The 18,447-nt window shown below is 40.2% G+C and overlaps 1 protein-coding gene across 1 annotated transcript in view; it reads left to right on the top strand.

Annotated features, from left to right (window-relative positions):
- SVOPL (SVOP like) overlaps window positions 1-18,447 on the top strand; it is a 67,608-nt gene that overhangs the window by 25,342 nt on the left and 23,819 nt on the right. The window contains exons 9-10 of the mRNA XM_032592460.1: window positions 7,777-7,850; window positions 17,965-18,170. Coding sequence (XP_032448351.1) covers window positions 7,777-7,850; window positions 17,965-18,170 — 280 coding nt within the window. The remainder of the gene's footprint in view (window positions 1-7,776; window positions 7,851-17,964; window positions 18,171-18,447) is intronic.

Genomic DNA, 18,447 nt, shown 5'->3' with positions numbered 1-18,447 from the left:
ATCTGGGTTTAACTGAATATGAGAAACATGGTACAGGTCTAGTTTTGTCATATCCAAATGGCTAACCATTTACACTCATATATTTTTATCTAATAATTCATCCTTTGTATATTTGAATCTATTTTTGAATTCTCTATTGTGTTCTAATGATAGATTTGTAGATTCAAGTATATATGGGGACTTATGTAATAAAGAGGGCATTTCATGTTGTTGGGAAGAGGATAGAGATTAATTGTTGGTCCAATGTGATGCTTTTAATAACAGTATTTTTTTGTATTAGTAGGGTAAGTCCCCCTTGTCAAAATTCTTCTTCAGAATTTTCCAAATTATTTTCTGAGTACTATTTTTCTAAAACAGCTTTGAGGTCACTTTATTAAGATCTTCTCCTAATTTCCCTCCAAAATCTAGGAGAGTTTAATTGGGATGGTGTTGGGGCACCTGGGTGGCTCAGTCAGTTAAACGTCTGACTTCAGCTTAGGTCATGACCCGCGGTTTGTGAGTTCAAGCCCTGTGTCAGACTCTGTGCTGACAGCCCAGAGCCTGGAGCCTGCTTCGGATTCTGTGTCTCCCTCTCTCTCTTTGCCCCTCCCCTCTTCCTGCTCTGTCCCTCGTTCTCTCAAAAATAAATAGACATTTTTTAAAAGTTTAATTGGGATGGTGTTGAAAATATTAGTTAATACGTAAAGAGAATTGATACCTTTATAGTATTAAAAATTCTTGTTTTGATAAAAGTATATGTTCCCACTATTCGAGTCTTTTTATATTCCTCAGCAACATTAAAAAACAAAAAACAAAACAAAAAAGACTCTTACCAGAAGACTGAATTTCCTGAGGGGAAAGTTCTCATATGTTTTTTATCTCTATTCTTTGTTCTCTTTATTTTTATTTTTATTTATTATTTATTTTATTTATTTATTTATTTATTTATTTTTTTTTGAGAGAGAGAGAGAGAGAGAGAGAGTGCGCGCACATGCACATGAGCAAGGGTAAGGCAGAGAAAGTGTGAGAGAGAATCTCAAGCAGGCTCTGTGCTGGGCACAGAGCCTGATGCAGGGCTGGATCTCACAACCCTGAGATCATGACCTGAGCTGAAATCAAGAGTTGGAGCCACCCAGGCACCCTTTTTTCTCTTTACACACACACACACACACACACACACACACACACACACACACACACATTTTTTATTTGATACTTAGAGAAAATCCCTATGAGGTAGGCAAATATTATTACTTTTATTTGTCAAATTAAGAAACTGACCTCAGAAGGGGGACCTGGGTGGCTCAGTTTGTTGGGTGGCTGACTTTGGCTCAGGTAGTGATTTCACAGCTCGTGAGTTCCAGCCCTGTGTCAGGCTGTGTGCTGATGGCTTGGAGCCTGGAGCCTTCTTCAGATTCTGTGTCTCTCTCTCTGCCCCTCCCTGCTCACACTCTGTCTCTCTCCCTCTCTCAAAAATAAATAAACATTAAAAAAAAAAAAAAAAGAAACTGACCTCAGAAAAGAAAAGTGAAGAATCCAAGATTCTAAGGTGAGCATGGTTGACTTTTGAACAACACAAGGGTTAGGGGCACTGTGGAGTTAAAAATCTATGGGTAACTTTTGACGCCTCAAAAACTTTACTAATAGCCTGTTATTGACCAGAGGCCTTACTGATAACATAACCAGTTGATTAACATAGATTTTGTATGTAATATGTATTATATACTGTGTTCTTACAATAAAGTAAGCTAGAGAAAAGAAAATGTAATTAAGAAAATCATAAGGAAGAGATGCGGTGCCTGGGTGGCTCAGTTAGTTGAGTGTCCAACTCTTGAATTCCCCTCAGGTCATGATCCCCAGAGTTGTGGGATAGAGCCCCGCATCAGTCTCTGCACTGAGCATGGAACCTGCTTGAGATTCTCTCTTTCCCTCTGCTCTCTCCCCTGCTGTCTCTCTAAAAAAAAAAAAAAAAAAAAAAAAAAGTCATAAGGAAACATTTATACATACATTTATACACACATTTATAGTACTGTGTTGTATTTATTAAAAACAAATCCACATTTAAGTGGGCCTGCATGGTTCAGATCCACATTTTTCAAGCGTCAACTGTAATCTTTTTTTTTCCAGGCAAGGTTTTTTAAAAGTTTTAATTCTAGTATAATTAATGTACAGTGTTGTGTTACTTTTAGATATACAGTATAGTGACTCAACAATTTTATACATTGCTCGTTTCTCATCATGATAAGTGCACTCTTAATTTCCTTCACCTATTTCACCCATCTCCCTACAAACCTCCCCTCTGGTAACCATCAGTTTTTTCTCTATAATTAAGAATCCGTTATTTTGTCTCTTTTTTTCTTTGTTCATTTGTTTTGTTTCTTAAATGCCACATATGAGTGAAGTCATGTGATACTGTCTTTCTCTGACTTGTTCCTCTTAACATTATACCCTCTAGATGTACCCATGTCATTGCAAATGGGAAGATTCACTCTTTTTGATGGCTGAGTATTATTCCACTGTACTCATACACCACCTTTTCTTTATCCATTCATCTATGGATGGACACTTGGGTTGCTTCTATAATTTGGCTTTTGTAAACAATGCCACAGTAAACATAAGGGTGCACATATCTTTTCAAATTAGCGTTTTGGTATTCTTTGCGTAAAGACCTAGTGATGTGATTGCTGGATCATGTGGTAATTCTATTTTTAATTTTTTGAGGAATCTTAATACTGTTTTCTATGGTGACTGCACCAGTTTGCATTCCCACTAACAGTGCTAGAGCGTTCGCTTTCCTCCATATTCTCACCAACACTTGTTGTTTCTGGTAGTTTTTAAAAAATGTTTATTTATTCTGAGAGAGAGAGTGAGTGCCTGCACATTTGTGAGTGGGGAAGGGGCAGAGAGAGAGAGAGAGAGAGAGAGAGAGAGAGAGAGAGAGAGAGAGAGAGAGAATATCCCAAGATACAGGGCTTGATCCAATGACTGTGAGATCATGACCTGAGCTGAAACCAAGAGTTGGACACTTAACATACTGAGCCACCCAGGCTCACAAGAAACACTCTGTTTCTTGTGTTTTTGATGTTACTCAAAATTAACTATAGTGAGGATATATCTCATTGTGGTTTTGATTTGCATTTCCCTGATGGTGAGTGATGTTGAGCATCTTTTCTTGTATCTGTTGGCCATCTGGATGTCTTCTTTGAAGAAATGTCTGTTCATGTATTCTGTTGTTTTTTAAATTGGATTTTTTAGGGTTTTTTTTTTTTGGTGTTGAGTTGCATAAATGGTTTATGTATTTTGGATACTAACCCCTTATTGGATATGTCATTTGTGAATATCTTCTCCCATTCAGTAGGTTGTCTTTTAGTTTTGTTGATTGTTTCCTTCACTGTGCAGATGTTTTGTATTTTGATGAGGTCCCAAAGTTTATATTTGCTTTTGTTTCCCTTGCCTCAGAAGACATGTCTTGAAAAATGCTGCTATGTCACCGTCAGAGAAATTATTGCCTGTGCTCTCTTCTAGGACTTTTATGGTTTCAGGTCTCACAGTTAGGTCTTTAATCCATTTTGAGCTTATTTTTGTATATGGTGTAAGAAAGTAGTCCAGTTTCATTGTTTTGCATGTAGCTGTTCATTTTTCCCAGCAGCATTTGTTGAAGAGACTGCCTTTTTCCCATTGCATACTCTTGCCTCCTTTGTTGAAGATTAATTGGAACATACAATTGTGAGTTTATTTCTGGGCTCTCTATTCTGTTTCATTGATCTTTGTGTCTGTTTTTGTGCCAGCACCATACTGTTTTGATTACTATAGCTTTGTAGGACATCTTGAAATCTGGGATTGTGATGTCTCTGGTTTTGTTCCTCCTTCTCAAGATTGGTTTGACTATTCAGGGGTTTCTTGTGGTCCCATACAAATTTTAGTATTATTTGTTCTAGTTCTTTGAAAAATGTTGTCGATATTTTGCTAGGGATTGTAGTAAATCTGTAGATTGCTTTTGGTAATATGGACATTTTCACAACATTTTTTCTCCCGATGCATGAGCATGGAATATTTTTCCATTTGTGTGTGTCATCATTTTGAAGCATAAAGTTCAGTGGCATTAAGTACATTCAGGATTTTGTCGTCATCCTGAACAGATACTCTATGAGGCGATAACTCCTCACGCCTATCTACCCCAAACTTCTGGTAACTTCTGCTTTCTGATTCTAGGAATTTGTCTATTCTCTATTTCATATAAGGGGAATTACACAATATTGTGTCTGGCATATTTCACATTGCGGCCTGAAACAGGTGTTCATTAATGCTCATCTCTCTGTGGGGTTTCCTTTGACTCATTGTAAGCCTCTGCACAACCAACAATGATCGGCTGCCAATCCCATTGGTTCTTCTAAAACGGTGGCTTTTACTCTAGTCTCTTTCTTTCACACAGCTACCTCCTTGCCCCATGCTCCGTGATTTCATCTAGCACAACACTGTCAGACAAATTGTCTTTAAACGTGAATACCACCCCTGCTGCTCAGCAGCCTTCAGTGCCTCCCACCTCCTCCCCTCACAGTCCCTGACTATGAGTGAAGTCCAGAATCCTCATCCCAGTATTTAAGGCTTCCTGTGACCTTTATCAATCAGCCTTTGCATCCTTAGATCCATGGCTAAGCGCAGACTTGAATAGGAGGAAAGACAGAATACAAGGATGCTGGACATATGACAGAGCAAAAGGCATCACCAGAGAGGTGGGGAATGACACAAAGCAGGGACACCAGTGATACGGAGAAAAGTTGTGGGTTCTTACCAGGGCTGGCATGGCGGTTGGAGAGCCTATTCTTTTGTTTTTTCCTCTCCCAGCTTTATTGAGATGTAATTGTATAAGCTTAAGGTGCACAGTGTATTGATTTGGTACACTTATATATCTCAAAATGTTAGCTGCCATAGAGTTAGTGAACACTTCTGTCATATCACGTAATTACCCTTTCTTTTTTTGTGGTGAGAGCATGTAAGAGCTACTCTCTTAACAAGTGTCAAATATATTACACAGTATTGTTACTGTACTAAATTACTAAGTTGGAGAGACTCAATTCCCATAACAACTACGCTCCCTCCTCCGCCCCTCTCTGGTCTCCATCTTCTCTCCACATTCCACATCCTCCCCACCCCTGCCTCTTACATCCTTCTCCTTTCTCCCCCTTCCTTTCCTCTTCCTCCTGCTTTCCTTCTCTCGCCTTCAGCGTGCAGCTTCCATCCACATGCCCATCAGAGGGTCTTGTCCATCTCTGCCATTGTCTCTTGTGCGAGGCACCCGGATACAGAGCTAAAAGTCATTGACCCTGCCTTCAAGTCTCTTACACTCTGCTTGGTGAGATGAGGCTCACACAGCAAAGAATCACCCACAGAACAGTCAGATGTTAGAACCAGGTGAGTGGCATAGGCAACAGTGTATAGGATTGGAGCAGAGAGGTGACCAGGAGCCAGGGCAGTTGAGCCCTCTTGAGGGGATCGCTGCGGCAAAAGTCAAACCCTGAAAGGAGAGGCAGCCTCAGGGGATGAAAAAGGAGGAATGGTGTGAGTCAAGACCAGAGGCAGGAATGTGCAGTGGATTTGGTCACACCAGCTGTCGTCAGAATGCCATGCGGAGGAGGCTGGACGAGATGGTATGGGCAGACCAGCCTGTGCAGCTTCACGGCACAGACATGGAGATGAAAAGCTCTGGGCACTGGCTAAGGAAGAGCCACACCACAGATGAGATGAGTGAGTCCACCAATTTGGCTTGTAGTCAAAGGTTCATGGCCAAATAATTTATGTGAATGCAACTTATAATTCATTATGATTCATTGCAGACTCAGCATTCTGAATCTCCGGTTACACTCGGGAAGTTGAGGGGACCATAGTCACACATAAACTCAAGGGGGCGTGTCAGAAAGGTGGATGGGCAAGAGTCAGGACTAGTACTTAGAAGACCTGGATAGCAGGCTGGCTCTGCTGCCCACCAGCTCTGTGACCCGGGGCAAGTCACTTACCCTTTCTGGGCCACATTTTCTGTATTGGAAAAATGGAAGGCTAGGACTAGTTCAGAGGTTTTCCAGTGATAAGTAGCCAGAGCCCCAGCATGTAAAGCAGATGAAAGAGGACTGTCAGTTGCTCCCCTGTTTCCACAGTGACCTCTAGGAGCTGAGCCTAAAAGTCACTGGAACAGCAGTGTCCCTGGCTGGCTCTTGATCTAGGGGTTGTAAGCTGGAACCCCATGGTGGGCATGGAGGTTACTTTTTTAAAAAGTTCCCGGAGCAAGCTCCTTCAAACTGGAACTTTCTGTGACAACAAAATCCAGGATGCCTGGTTTACTGCTGGTCTCGCCAGAGGGGACCTGTAATTTCAGGTCTATTCGTGAGAAAAGAATAGTTGGTTTTCAACAGAGCACCCTTTGAAGCATTCCTAGCTTTATTTATTTAATTTTTTAAATATGAAATTTCTTGTCAAATTGGTTTCCATACAACACCCAGTGCTCATCCCAACAGTCACCCTCCTCAATACCCATCACCCACCTTCCCCTCCCTCCCACCTCCCATCAACCCTCAGTTTGTTCTCAGTTTTTAAGAGTCTCTTATGATTTGGCTCCCTCCCTCTCTAACTTTTCTTTCCCTTCCCTTCCCCATGGGTTTCTGTTAAGTTTCTCAGGATCCACATAGGAGTGAAAACATATGGTATCTGTCTTTCTCTGTATGACTTATTTCACTTAGCATAACACTCTCCTAGCTTTAAATAACAATCCACCACTGCCCAATCATATATAACCCATCTTTGTTTATTTTTATTCAAAATATTTAATTAGCACTGACTATGGATAAGACTTCTGCGAATCACCCTAAAGACACAAAAAGAAATCAGACATTCTATCCTTTTTCCACATGTATGCCAGTTTTTCCTTACACAATTCTCTTGCTATGAAAAATAATACTATTTTTCATTTCACTATGAAGTTTAAAAGAATCTTCCACCAGGGGTGCCTGAGTGGCTCAGCGGGTTTAGCGTTTGACTCTTGGTTTCTGCTCAGGTCATGATCTCACAGTTTCATGAGTTCAAGACCCATGTAGGGCTCTGCACTGACAGCATGGAGCCTGCTTGGGATTCTCTCTTTCTCTCTCTCTCTCTCTGCCCCTCTCCTGCTCGCTCTCCTTTCTCTCAAAATAAACAAACATATAAAAAAAGCATCTCCAATCAGCTTTACAATTATACTTTTCATGTATCCTATTTTCCATGCTCAGCTCCACCATTCACCAGCACTGGTGAGAAGAGGAAGAGTAAAAGGGTTAGAGTCTTCAAATCAATGGGTTGGTCCTTGTCGGTGATAATAAAAAGCACGCAGAGGTGCCTGGGTGGCTCAGTTCATTAAGTGTCTGACTTCAGCTTGGGTCACGATCTCACCATCCATGAGTTTGAGCCCCACAGCGGGCTCTGTGCTGACAGCTTAGAGTGTGGAGCCTGCTTTGGATTCTGTGTCTCCCTCTCTCTCTACCCCTCCCCCACTGCGCTCTGTTGCTCTCTCTCTCTCTCAAAAATAAATAAACATTTGTAGAAGTTCAAAAAGAACTTAAAAAAAGCATGCAAAGACTGACTGGCTGAGATGAACGTGCAGAAGCAATGATCTGTGGGCCTGGTGAGGTGCACTCCTGGGAGTTGAGTGGTTCTCTCGCCCCACCACATTCCCAAGCTGTTCTTATTTTCTGTTCTCCAAAATACTAGAGAAAGCTTTGCCAGTCCTTAAGCCACTAAATCTAATCTCCCTGTCCCTTTTCACTACCCCAGGAAAAAAGAGGAAGATTTGCAGACCTATTGGATGCTAAATATTTACGGACCACATTACAGATCTGGGTCATATGGTAAGAGTGTAATTATTTCAAAATGACTTCTCAATAAACACAAAGCTGACTTAAGTAAATCCACTCTGTGCCACTGGACAGAAAAACCACAGGCTGACTCCAGCAATGTCTTATCTTTCCACCACCACCAACAAACCAATAAGTAAATGAACCAATTTTTTTTAAAGGAGAAAGAAATTGTCCATGACCAGTGTTTTATTTTTCATATGAGCTCACGTTCTAAACTTTTGTAGTCTGGGTTTTTTCCTCACCACATGATGGAAAGGGATCCTGTGGAGTCACCAATAATCAAATTCGATGGAATAGTCTATGGCAGCTTTCTTTGTACTTCACATCTCTGTAGCCATAACCTTGGGTCCAGAAAGATTTTCTAAACAAGATACAAAAAGTGCTACTACATTAAATTAGGAGCTCTGTGCTGTGAGATATGAACAATCTGAAAAGTAGGTCACCAACTGGGTGAAAAAATTTCTAAAATATGTACCAAATAAATCCATATACGTATTATAAATATCTCAAAAATTACAAAACTGGACAAGAAAAAGATACACAACGCAGTAGAGAAATGTTACCCTCTATCTCAACAAGAGACTTGAATAGGCATTTGACCAAAATTGTATTAAATAAACATATGAAAATATGCTCAACCTGAAAGTCACCAGGGAAATGCAAATTAAAACCAATGACACTGTTACATATCCACTGGAATGGCTAAAATTGAACAGATTGACTACACCAAGTGTTAGGAAGAATATAAAGTAAGTGGAGTCACACGCTGTTGACTGAAGTTCAAGTTAAAACCACTTTGGGCAACCGTCTAGAGGTATTTATCACAGTTGAAAATAAGCACAGCCTACAGCTCGGTAAGTCCACGCATATGTTTCCACCTAGCGGAAATGCATACATATGTTTACCACAATATATTTTTACATGAATGTCCATAGAATTATTTTATTTGCCACAGCCCCAAACTCTAAACAGCTCACAATTCCATTAACAGTATAATGGATAAATAGTGTTACATTCATAAACTGGAAAGCTATACAGGAATGGAAAGGAGATAACTAGTTATCTCCATTCAGCATCGCTGAATCTTACAAATGTCATAACGAGCAAAAGAAGCCAGACACACAGGTATGTATTATGCAATTCCATTTATATAAATAGAGAAAGCAGACAAAACTAATCTATAGTGTTTCAATCCAGAAAAGTGGTTGTCTGTCTATCTGCTTTTCCCGGATGTAATAATTATTAATAGGTTCGTATGTCACCTCCTAAGATGTTAAGTTTTAAAATATTCTTAATATTTGGAAATTGAACTCAAGCTACTTGAATAACAAGGGAGAGTATTATAATTACTTGTGGGGTGTTTTTTTATATTTCATTATGAAAATTTTCAAATTCACACAAAAGTACAGGATACTGTGATGACCTGAAACTGACCCGTCACCCAGATCTGACAGTCATTGATAGTCACTCATTATTGCTTCAGCTGTTTTCCTGTGCTGACATATTTTCAAGAAAGCCCAGGCTTCATGACATTTCAACCCCAGATACTTTAAGACTCTCAATTACTTGAGGGCCTTTTCTTAGATGACTCCAATTCTACAATCAACCGATGACAGAGATGAACAGTCATCTGATTAAGATCAGCCAATACCCAGAACATTTGTGATTTCCCCTGGTTTTCCCTATATGTGTCTTTTACAGCTGACTTTTGCAACAATTTCTGTAAAACTGAGAGGAGCAAAAGGGGAGTTTCTGAGAGGCTGATACTATTCCTTTTCCTGACTTTGATACATGAACTTTTATATAACTCTATATCTCAACAAAAATATTAATTAAAGAATAGACAGAATAAAGACAGGAAGAAAACATAAAGCAAAAGCAAAACCCTTCTGTTCTCCTCTCATGGCCTGCTAAAGACACTTGGGGATAGGCAGGATTCTAAAGATGAACCCCAAGGGGCGCCTGGGTGGCGCAGTCGGTTAGGCGTCCGACTTCAGCCAGGTCACGATCTCGTGGTCTGTGAGTTCGAGCCCCGCATGGGGCTCTGGGCTGATGGCTCAGAGCCTGGAGCCTGTTTCCGATTCTGTGTCTCCCTCTCTCTCTGCCCCTCCCCCGTTCATGCTCTGTCTCTCTCTGTCCCAAAAATAAATAAACGTTGAAAAAAAAAATAAAATAAAGATGAACCCCAAGATTACCAGCTTCCATTGATTTAATCACACACTAATTTGGGTGCTCATGTGAAAGGACTGCATAGATGTAAATAAGGTTATGGGCCTTAAAATAGGGAGAGTATCCTGGATTAAGCAAGTGAGCCCAATCCAATCACTTGAGTTTTATTTATTTATTTATTTTTAAAATTTATATCCAAGTTAGTTAGCATTTAGTGGAATAATGATTTCAGGACTAGAATCCAGTGATTCATCCCCTACATATAACACCCAGTGCTCATCCCAACAAGTGTCTTCCTTAATGCCCCTTACCCATTTAGCCCACCCCTTGACCCCCAACCCCTCTAGCAACCCTCAGTGTGTTCTCTCTAGTTAAGAGTCTCTTATGTTTTGTCCCCCTCCATTGTATTATTTTTGCTTTCCTTATGTTCATCTGTTTTATATCTTAAATTGCACATATAAGTGAAGTCATATGATACATGTCTTTTCTCTGACTAATTTCGCTTAGCACAATACCCTCTAGTTCAATCCATGTTGTTGCAAATGGCAAATGGCAAGATTTCATTCTTTTTGATTGCTGAGTAATATTCCAGTGTGTGTGTGTGTGTGTGTGTGTGTGTGTGTGTGTGTATGACATCTTTATTCATCCGTTGATGAACATTTGGGCTCTTTCCATACTTTAGCTATTGTTGATAGCACTGCTATAAACATTAGGGTGCGTGTGCCCCTTTGAAACAGCACACCTGTATCATTTGGATAAATACCCAGCAGTGCAATTCCTGGGTCACAGGGTAGTTCTATTTTTAATTTTTTGAGGAACCTCCATACTGTTTTCCAGAGTGGCTGTACCAGTTTGCATTCCCACCAGCAGTGTAAAAGGGTTCCTATTTTTCTGCATCTTCACCAATATCTCTCGCTGCCTGAGTTGTTAATTTTAGCCATTCTGACAGGTGTGAGGTGGTATCTCATTGTGGTTTTTATTTTATTTCCCTGATAATGAGTGATGTTGAGCATTTTTTCACGTGTCTGTTTGCCATCTGGATGTCTTCTTTGGAAAATGTCTATTGATGTCTTTTGCCTATTTCTTCACTGGATTGTTTGTATTTTGGGTGTTGAGTTTGATAAGCTCTTTATAGATTTTGGATACTAACCCTTTATCTAATATACCATTTGCAAATATCTTCTCCTAGTCTGTCAGTTGCCTTTTAGTTTTACTGATTGTTTCCTTCACTGTACAGAGCTTTTTATCTTGATGAAGTCTCTATAGCTTATTTTTGCTTTTGTTTCCCTTGCCTCTGGAGACATGTTGAGTAAGAAGTTGCTGCGGCTAAGGTCAAAATTGCTGCGGCTGAGGCCTGCTTTCTCCTCTAGGATATTGATGGCTTCCCGTCTTACAGTTAGGTCTTTCATCTGTTTTGAGTTTATTTTTGTGTATGGTGTAAACAAGTGGTTCAGGTTCAATCTTCTGCATGTCACTGTCCAGTTTTCCCAGCCTCATTTGCTGAAGAGACTGTCTTTATTCCGTTGGATATTCTTTCCTGCTTTGTCAAAGATTAGTTGGCCATATGTTTGTGGGTCCATTTCTGGGTTCTCTATTCTGTTCCATTGGTCTGAGTGTCTGTTTTTGTTCCAGTACCATACTGCCTTGATGATTACAGCTTTCTAATACATCTTAAAGTCTGGAATTGTGATGCCTCCAGTTTCAGTTTTCTTTTTCAGGATTGCTTTGGCTATTTGGGATCTTTTCTGGTTCTATGCAAATTTTGGACTTGTTTGTTCTAGTTCTGTGAAAGATGATGGTGTTATTTTGATAGGATTGCATTGAATATGTAGATTGCTTTGGGTAGTATCGACATTTTAACAACATTTGTTCTTCTAATCCATGAGCACGGAATGTTTTCCATTTTTGTGTGTGTCTTCTTCAATTTCTTTCATAAGCTTTCTATAGTTGTCAGTGTATAGATTTTTCACCTCTTTGGTTAGGTTTGTTCCTAGGTATTTTATTGGTTTTGGTGCAATTGTAAATGGGATCGATTCCTTGATTTCCCTTTCTTCTACATTATGGGTGCATAGAAATGCAACTGATTTCTGTGCATTGATTTTTATATCCTTCAACTTTGCTGAATTCATAGATCAGTTCTAGCAGTTTTATTGTGGAATCTTTTGTTTTCCATATAGAGCATCATGTTGTCTGCAAAGACTAAAAGTTTGACATCCTCCTTGGCTGATTTGGATGCCTTTTATTCCTTTGTGTTGTCTGATTGCTGAGGCTAAGACTTCCAATACTATGTTGAATAACAGTGGTGAGAGTAGACATCCCTGTCGTGATCCTGACCATAGTGGAAAAGCTCTCAGTTTTTCCCCATTGAGGATGATATTAGCAGTGGATCTTTCGTATATGACTTTTATTATCTTGAGGAATGTTCCTTATATCCCTACTTTCTTGAGGGCTTTTAATCAAGAAAGGATGCTGTATTTTGTCAAATGCTTTCTCTGCATCTATTGAGAGGATCATGTGGTTCTGGCCCTTTTATTAATGTGATGTATCACGTTGATTGATTTGTGGATAGTGAACCAGCTCTGCCTCCCAGGTATAAATCCCACTTACAATAGTGAATAATGCTTTTAATGTATTGTTGGATCCGGTTGGCTAGTATCTTGTTGAGGATTTTTGCATCCATGTTCATCAGAGAAATTGGTCTGTAGTTCTCTATAGTGGGGTCTTTGTCTGGTTTTGGAATCAAGGTAATGCTGGCCTCATAGAATGAGTTTGGAAGTTTTCCTTCCATTTCTATTTTTGGGAACAACTTGAAAAGAATAGGTGTTAACTCTTCTTTAAATATTTGATAGAATTCCCCTGGAAGGCCATCCAGCTCCAGACTCTTGTTTTTTGGGAGATTTTGAATTACTAATTCAGTTTCTTTAGTGGTTATGGGTCTGTTCAAATTTTCTATTTCTTCCTATTTCAGTTTTGGTAGTTTATATGTTTCTAGATATTTGTGCATTTTTTCCAGGTTGCCTAGTTTATTGGCATATAGTTGCTCATGATATTCTCTTATTATTGTTTGTATTTCTGTAGTGTTGATTGTGAGCTTTCCTCTTTCATTCTTGATTTTATTTATTTGGGTCCTTTCCTTTTTCTTTTTGATCACACTGGCTAGGGATTTATCAATTTTGTTAATTCTTTCAAAGAACCAGCTCCTAGTTTCATTGATCTGTTCTACTTGTTTTTTGGTTTCCATAGCATTGATTTCCTTGCTATTCTTTATTATTCCCTGTCTCCTCTGGTTTTGGGTTTTATTTGCTGTTCTTTTGCCAGTTTTTAAGGTATAAGATTAGGTTGGGCATCCGAGACCTTTCTTCCTTAGGAAGGCCAGGATTGCTATATACTTCCCTCTTATGACCGCCTTTGCTGTGTCCCAGAGGTTTTTGACTGTAGTAGTATCATTTTCATTGGCTTCCATGTGCTTTTTAATTTCCTATTTAACTTCTTGGTTAGACCATTCATTCTTTAGTAGGATGTTCTCTAATCTCCAAGTATTTGTTGTCTTTCCAAATTTTTTCTTGTGGTTGATTTTGAGTTTCATAGCATTGTGGTCTGAAAATATGTACAGTGTGATCTCAATCTTTTTGTACTTATTGAGGGCTGATTTGTGTCCCAGTATGTGATCTATTCTGGAGAATGTTCCATGTGCACTTGAGAAGAATGTATATTCAGCTGCTTTAGGATGAAATGTTCTGAATATATCTGTTAAGACCACCTGGTCCAGTGTGTCATTCAAAGCCATTGTTTCTTGTTGATTTTCTGCTTAGATGATCTGTCCATTGCTGTAAGTGGCGAGTTGAAGTCCCCTACTATTATGGTATTGTTGCCAATTCTTTATATTTGTAAATAATTGATTTCTGTTTTTGGGTGTTTCACATTGGGGGCATAAATATTTACAATTTTTAGATCTTCTTGGTGGATAGACCCCTTAATTATGAAATAGTGTCCTTCGTCTCTTGTTACAGTCTTTATTTTAAAATATAAATTGTCTGATATAAGTATGGCTACTCTGGCTTTCTTTTGGTGACCATTAGCATAATAGATATTTCTCCATACCCTTACTTTCAGTATGAAGGCGTCTTTAGGTCTAAAACGGGTCTCTTGTAAACAAGATATAGATGGATCTTGTTTTCTTATTGATTCTGTTACCTTATGTCTTTTGATTGGAGCATTTAGTCCATTGACATTTAGAATGAGTACTGAAAGATATGAATTTATTGCCATTGTGTTGACTGTAGAGTTGGAGTTTCTGGTCATGTTCTCTGGTCCTTTCTAGTCTTTGTTGCTTTTGGTCTTTTTTGTTTCACTTCATCTTTTCTCCTCTCAAAGAGTTCTTAAAATGTCTTGGAAGACTGGTGTAGTGGTCATGGACTCCTTTAGTTTTTATTTATGTGGGAAATTATGTCTCTATTTTGAATGACAGCCTTGCTGGATAAATAATTCTTGGCTGCATATTTTTTGATTCAGCACATTTAATATATCCTGCCACTCCTTTCTGGCCTGCCAAGTTTCTGTGGATAGGTCTGCTGTGAATCTGATCTGTCTTCCTGATAGGTTGACTTTTTTCCCCCTTACTGCTTTCATGATTCTTTCCTTGCCTGAATATTTTGTGAATTTGACTGTAATATGCCTTGTTGGTGGTCAGTTTTTGTTGAATCTAATGGGAGTTCTCTGTGCATCCTGGATTTTGATGTCTGTGCCTTTCCTCAGTTTAGGAAAGTTTTCCACTATGATTTGCTCACATAAATCTTCTACCCCTTTTTCTCTCTCTTCACCTTCTGGGACTCCTATGATTTGGTTATTCCTTTTTAATGAGTTACTGAGTTCTCTAATTCTTATATCATGCCCTTTTGCCTTAGTTTCCCTCTTTTTTTCTGCTTCATTATTCTGCATAATTTTGTTTTGTATCACTGATTCACTGCTCTGCTTCATCCATCCTTGCTACTATGGCATACATTCGAGATTGCATCTCAGTTATAGCATTTTTCGTCCTGACTAGATTTTACCTCTTTTATCTCTGCAGAAAGGGATTCTATGCTTTTTTTTTTCAACCCCAGCTAGTATTCTTATTATTGTGGTTCTAAATTCTAGTTCAGACATCTTAGATATATATATGTGTTGATTAAATCCCTGGCTGTTATTTCTTCCTGTTCTTTCTTTTGGGGTGAATTCCTTCTTTTCATTATTTTGGAGGAAAAAAAGAATTAATAAAATTAAAATTAAAATTAAAAAATTAAAAACAACACAAAAAATCAAATAAAGGAAGCTAGATCCTAGGTGTGGAGTTGGTCTGGAGTTGAAAGAAGCTTGATAGAATAAAGAAAAAGGGGAAAGAACAAAAAAGAAAGAAAAAGAAAAAATTTTAAACTTTAAAAAAATGTATAGAATAAAATAGAATAAAATGAAATGGAGAAAGTAAAATAGAATTAAAAATTACCAAAAAATGTAAAAAAAGTAAAAAATTTTTTATAAAAACAGAAAATAAAAATATTTTTTCTCTTTCTGTATCCAAGAATAAGAAAAGAGAAAAACAATGAATAGATAGATCAGTGAACAGAATGAAATCTGAATGAAATTACATCCAGTTTCTACTAGAAGCACTTTATAGTCTGTAAACTAAGCAGGTGAAGAGACTTGTGGTCATCCTCTAGGGCTTGGTTGCTGCATTTGAACAGGGCTTGATGTAAGAGCTCTGTACTCCACTAGGTGGCACTGCTTAGCTTATTGCGGTGGATTGGTGTGGTGTGTGTGTGTACATGTATGCACAGGTGTAGGAGAGGTGAAAATGGCATCACACAGTGACCCAGTCTGTAGCATCAGAACTCTGCCCTACTCAACCAGCCATCAGGCATCCCTCCTTTATCTCCAGCTTCCATCCACTTCCTGCTTCTCCACTGTCCGCGACCAAGCTGTCAGCCTGCCAGGTGGCACTGTTTCCTAAATTTTACCTCAGATGGGGCTTTGTTTCCAAACCTCTCACTTTTGAGGGCCCTGCAGTTTGGGCCCGCCCTGACCCTCTGGGGGAGGGTCTTGCTGAGCAACGGCCAGGTGCCAGCCTGACTCTGCGAATACTTGTGCAACCGCAACACTGCAGAGACCCAGAGACCCAGAGACTTTTCTGCCCCAGAGAAAGTTTGCATGATTGTGTAGCATCAGTGGTTCAGGGACTATGGCAAATCACAGCACACAACTGGCACCAGGTTTCACCACATTCTGTTATCCTTATTCCAACACCAGCAAAAGTGGCTGTTCTCCAGGGTCCACTAGGACCTTTTCCCGTGGGGAGGCCGCACAGCCTCTACCAAATGTCCTCTCAGCAGGGGAACTGCCTCTCCCTGTGTGCCCAAGGACCCTTTGGACCTTGCTACCAGTTCCTGGGGATTTGCCCTTCCCATCAGAGCACCGCCACGTATTGGGCTGAGGACTTTCCAGTGCTGCTCTGCCCTATTTATAGAGTCCTAATGGTATTGAAACCCTCTCCTTTTTCCTTTATCCCTTTCTTGTTCAGACCCTTCTGGGTGTTTCTACTCTTTCTTTTTCTCTCCATCTGCTTTTTGGGGGGAGTGCTTTTCCTATACCTCCCCACATCTCTGTACTCTCTCCACAAACTAATACAGCTTCCAACCCTCCATGGCTTCTTTCTTCCCCCAGTTCACCTCTCTGCACTGTGTATCTGCCAAATTCTGTGGCCCAAGTTATGCAGATTGTTGTGTTAATCCTCAGATCAATTTTCTAGGTGTGCAAAATGGTTTGTTGCTGATCTAGTTGCATTTCAGGGACAAGAGAAGCAGAGAACTTCCATGCTGCTCCGCCATCTTGGCCCTGCCCCCTCCCCCAATAAGATGCTTTAAAAATCACAAATTCCTGCTTTGTAATTCTAAGAAAAGGAATTGTTTTGAAATTTTCTGGAACACCCTACCTATTCTTAAGGAGAATGAAACAAAAACAAAATGAAACAAAGTATGTAGAGTATGACATCAAAATGGAAGACTCCAATCACTTGGGTTTTTAAGAATAGAGTGATTTTTCCAGTTGGAATCAAAGATGGAGCAGAGAAGAAAGCAAGAGGTGAGGTGGGTGATTCCAGGGCCTGAGAAGGATTGGGTCCACACTCACTGACTGAAGACAAGCAATGAAGGAAGCCTGCAGAAGCTGAGAGCAACTGGTCAATAGCAGCACAGGAGGGGCACCTGGGTGGCTCAGTCAGTTAAGTGTCCAACTTCAGCTCAGGTCATGATCTCACAGTTCATCAGTTTGAGCCCCACGTGGGTTTCTGTGCTGACAGCTCAGAGCATGGAGCCTGCTTTGGATTCTGTGTCTCCCTCTCTCTCTCTACCCCTTCCCCGTTCATTCTCTCTCTCTCTCTCTCTCTCTCTCTCTCTGTCTCAAAAATAAACATTTAAAAAGAATAAAAACAAATAGCAGCAAGCGAATGGAGAGGAGTTTTCCAGCCCCATGGAGAAAATTCTGCCTAGATTCTTCCCCCCACACCTAGAAAGGAATGCAGCCCTGCCTACACTTTGATTTCTGTCTCATGAGGCTCTGAGCAGAGAAATCAGTCAGACCCATACAACTTCTGGCTTACAGAACTGATAGAATAAATGTATGTTGTTTTAAACAAGCAGTTTTGTGCTTCAAACTCCCTCACTGACTGTGGGGTCCTCCGGGATCTGGTTCTAGGCTGTGTTTGCAAATCCATTTCCCACTCCAGTTCCCCTGCACACCACCCAGTGCCTCCCAGTGCCTGCACACCACCCAGTGCCTCCTGTCCTGACTGCTAGAAGAGGGCGGGGGTGGGGGGCTTCTATCCCCTTCTCTCTACTTCTGGTGGCACTGCCCCTCCTTCAGGCTGGTGGCAGCCATTCTAATGACTGGCTTCTCTCACTTCCAGGCTGGGAATTTCTTTCGCCTACTATGGAGTCATTCTGGCCAGTGCCGAGCTGCTGGAGCGGGACTTGGTCTGTGGCTCGCGGTCTGAGTCTGAGGTGGTGGTGACTGTGGGGGACACAGAAGGGAGCCAGAGTCCCTGCCACTGCCACATGTTTGCCCCCTCTGACTACCAGACCATGATTATCAGCACCATTGGGGAAATTGCTCGTAAGTGTCTACCTCTGTGTATTGGGTCCCTCTCTGTGACTCCTGCCTGGTAGAGATGAACAAGTCCCCACATCTTGCTGACATGTCTCCAGTGCAGATTGGTATAGGGAGAAGTCTGGAGGAGTAGAGCTTTGAATTACTGTATTATATCAATTCTAGGATGCGTGTTTTCCTCCATGTTTTGACATCTCTGAAAGTGAGATGTGTCTTACAGTGGCATGTTAGATTTCAATTTGCAGCACTGTTTTTGTTTCAGTAGACATAAAATAATGGTACT

Source organism: Lynx canadensis, chromosome A2, assembly GCF_007474595.2.
Source record: "Lynx canadensis isolate LIC74 chromosome A2, mLynCan4.pri.v2, whole genome shotgun sequence".
In the NCBI taxonomy this organism is placed as follows: domain Eukaryota; kingdom Metazoa; phylum Chordata; class Mammalia; order Carnivora; family Felidae; genus Lynx; species Lynx canadensis.
This window is presented reverse-complemented; position numbering and strand designations above follow the sequence as displayed.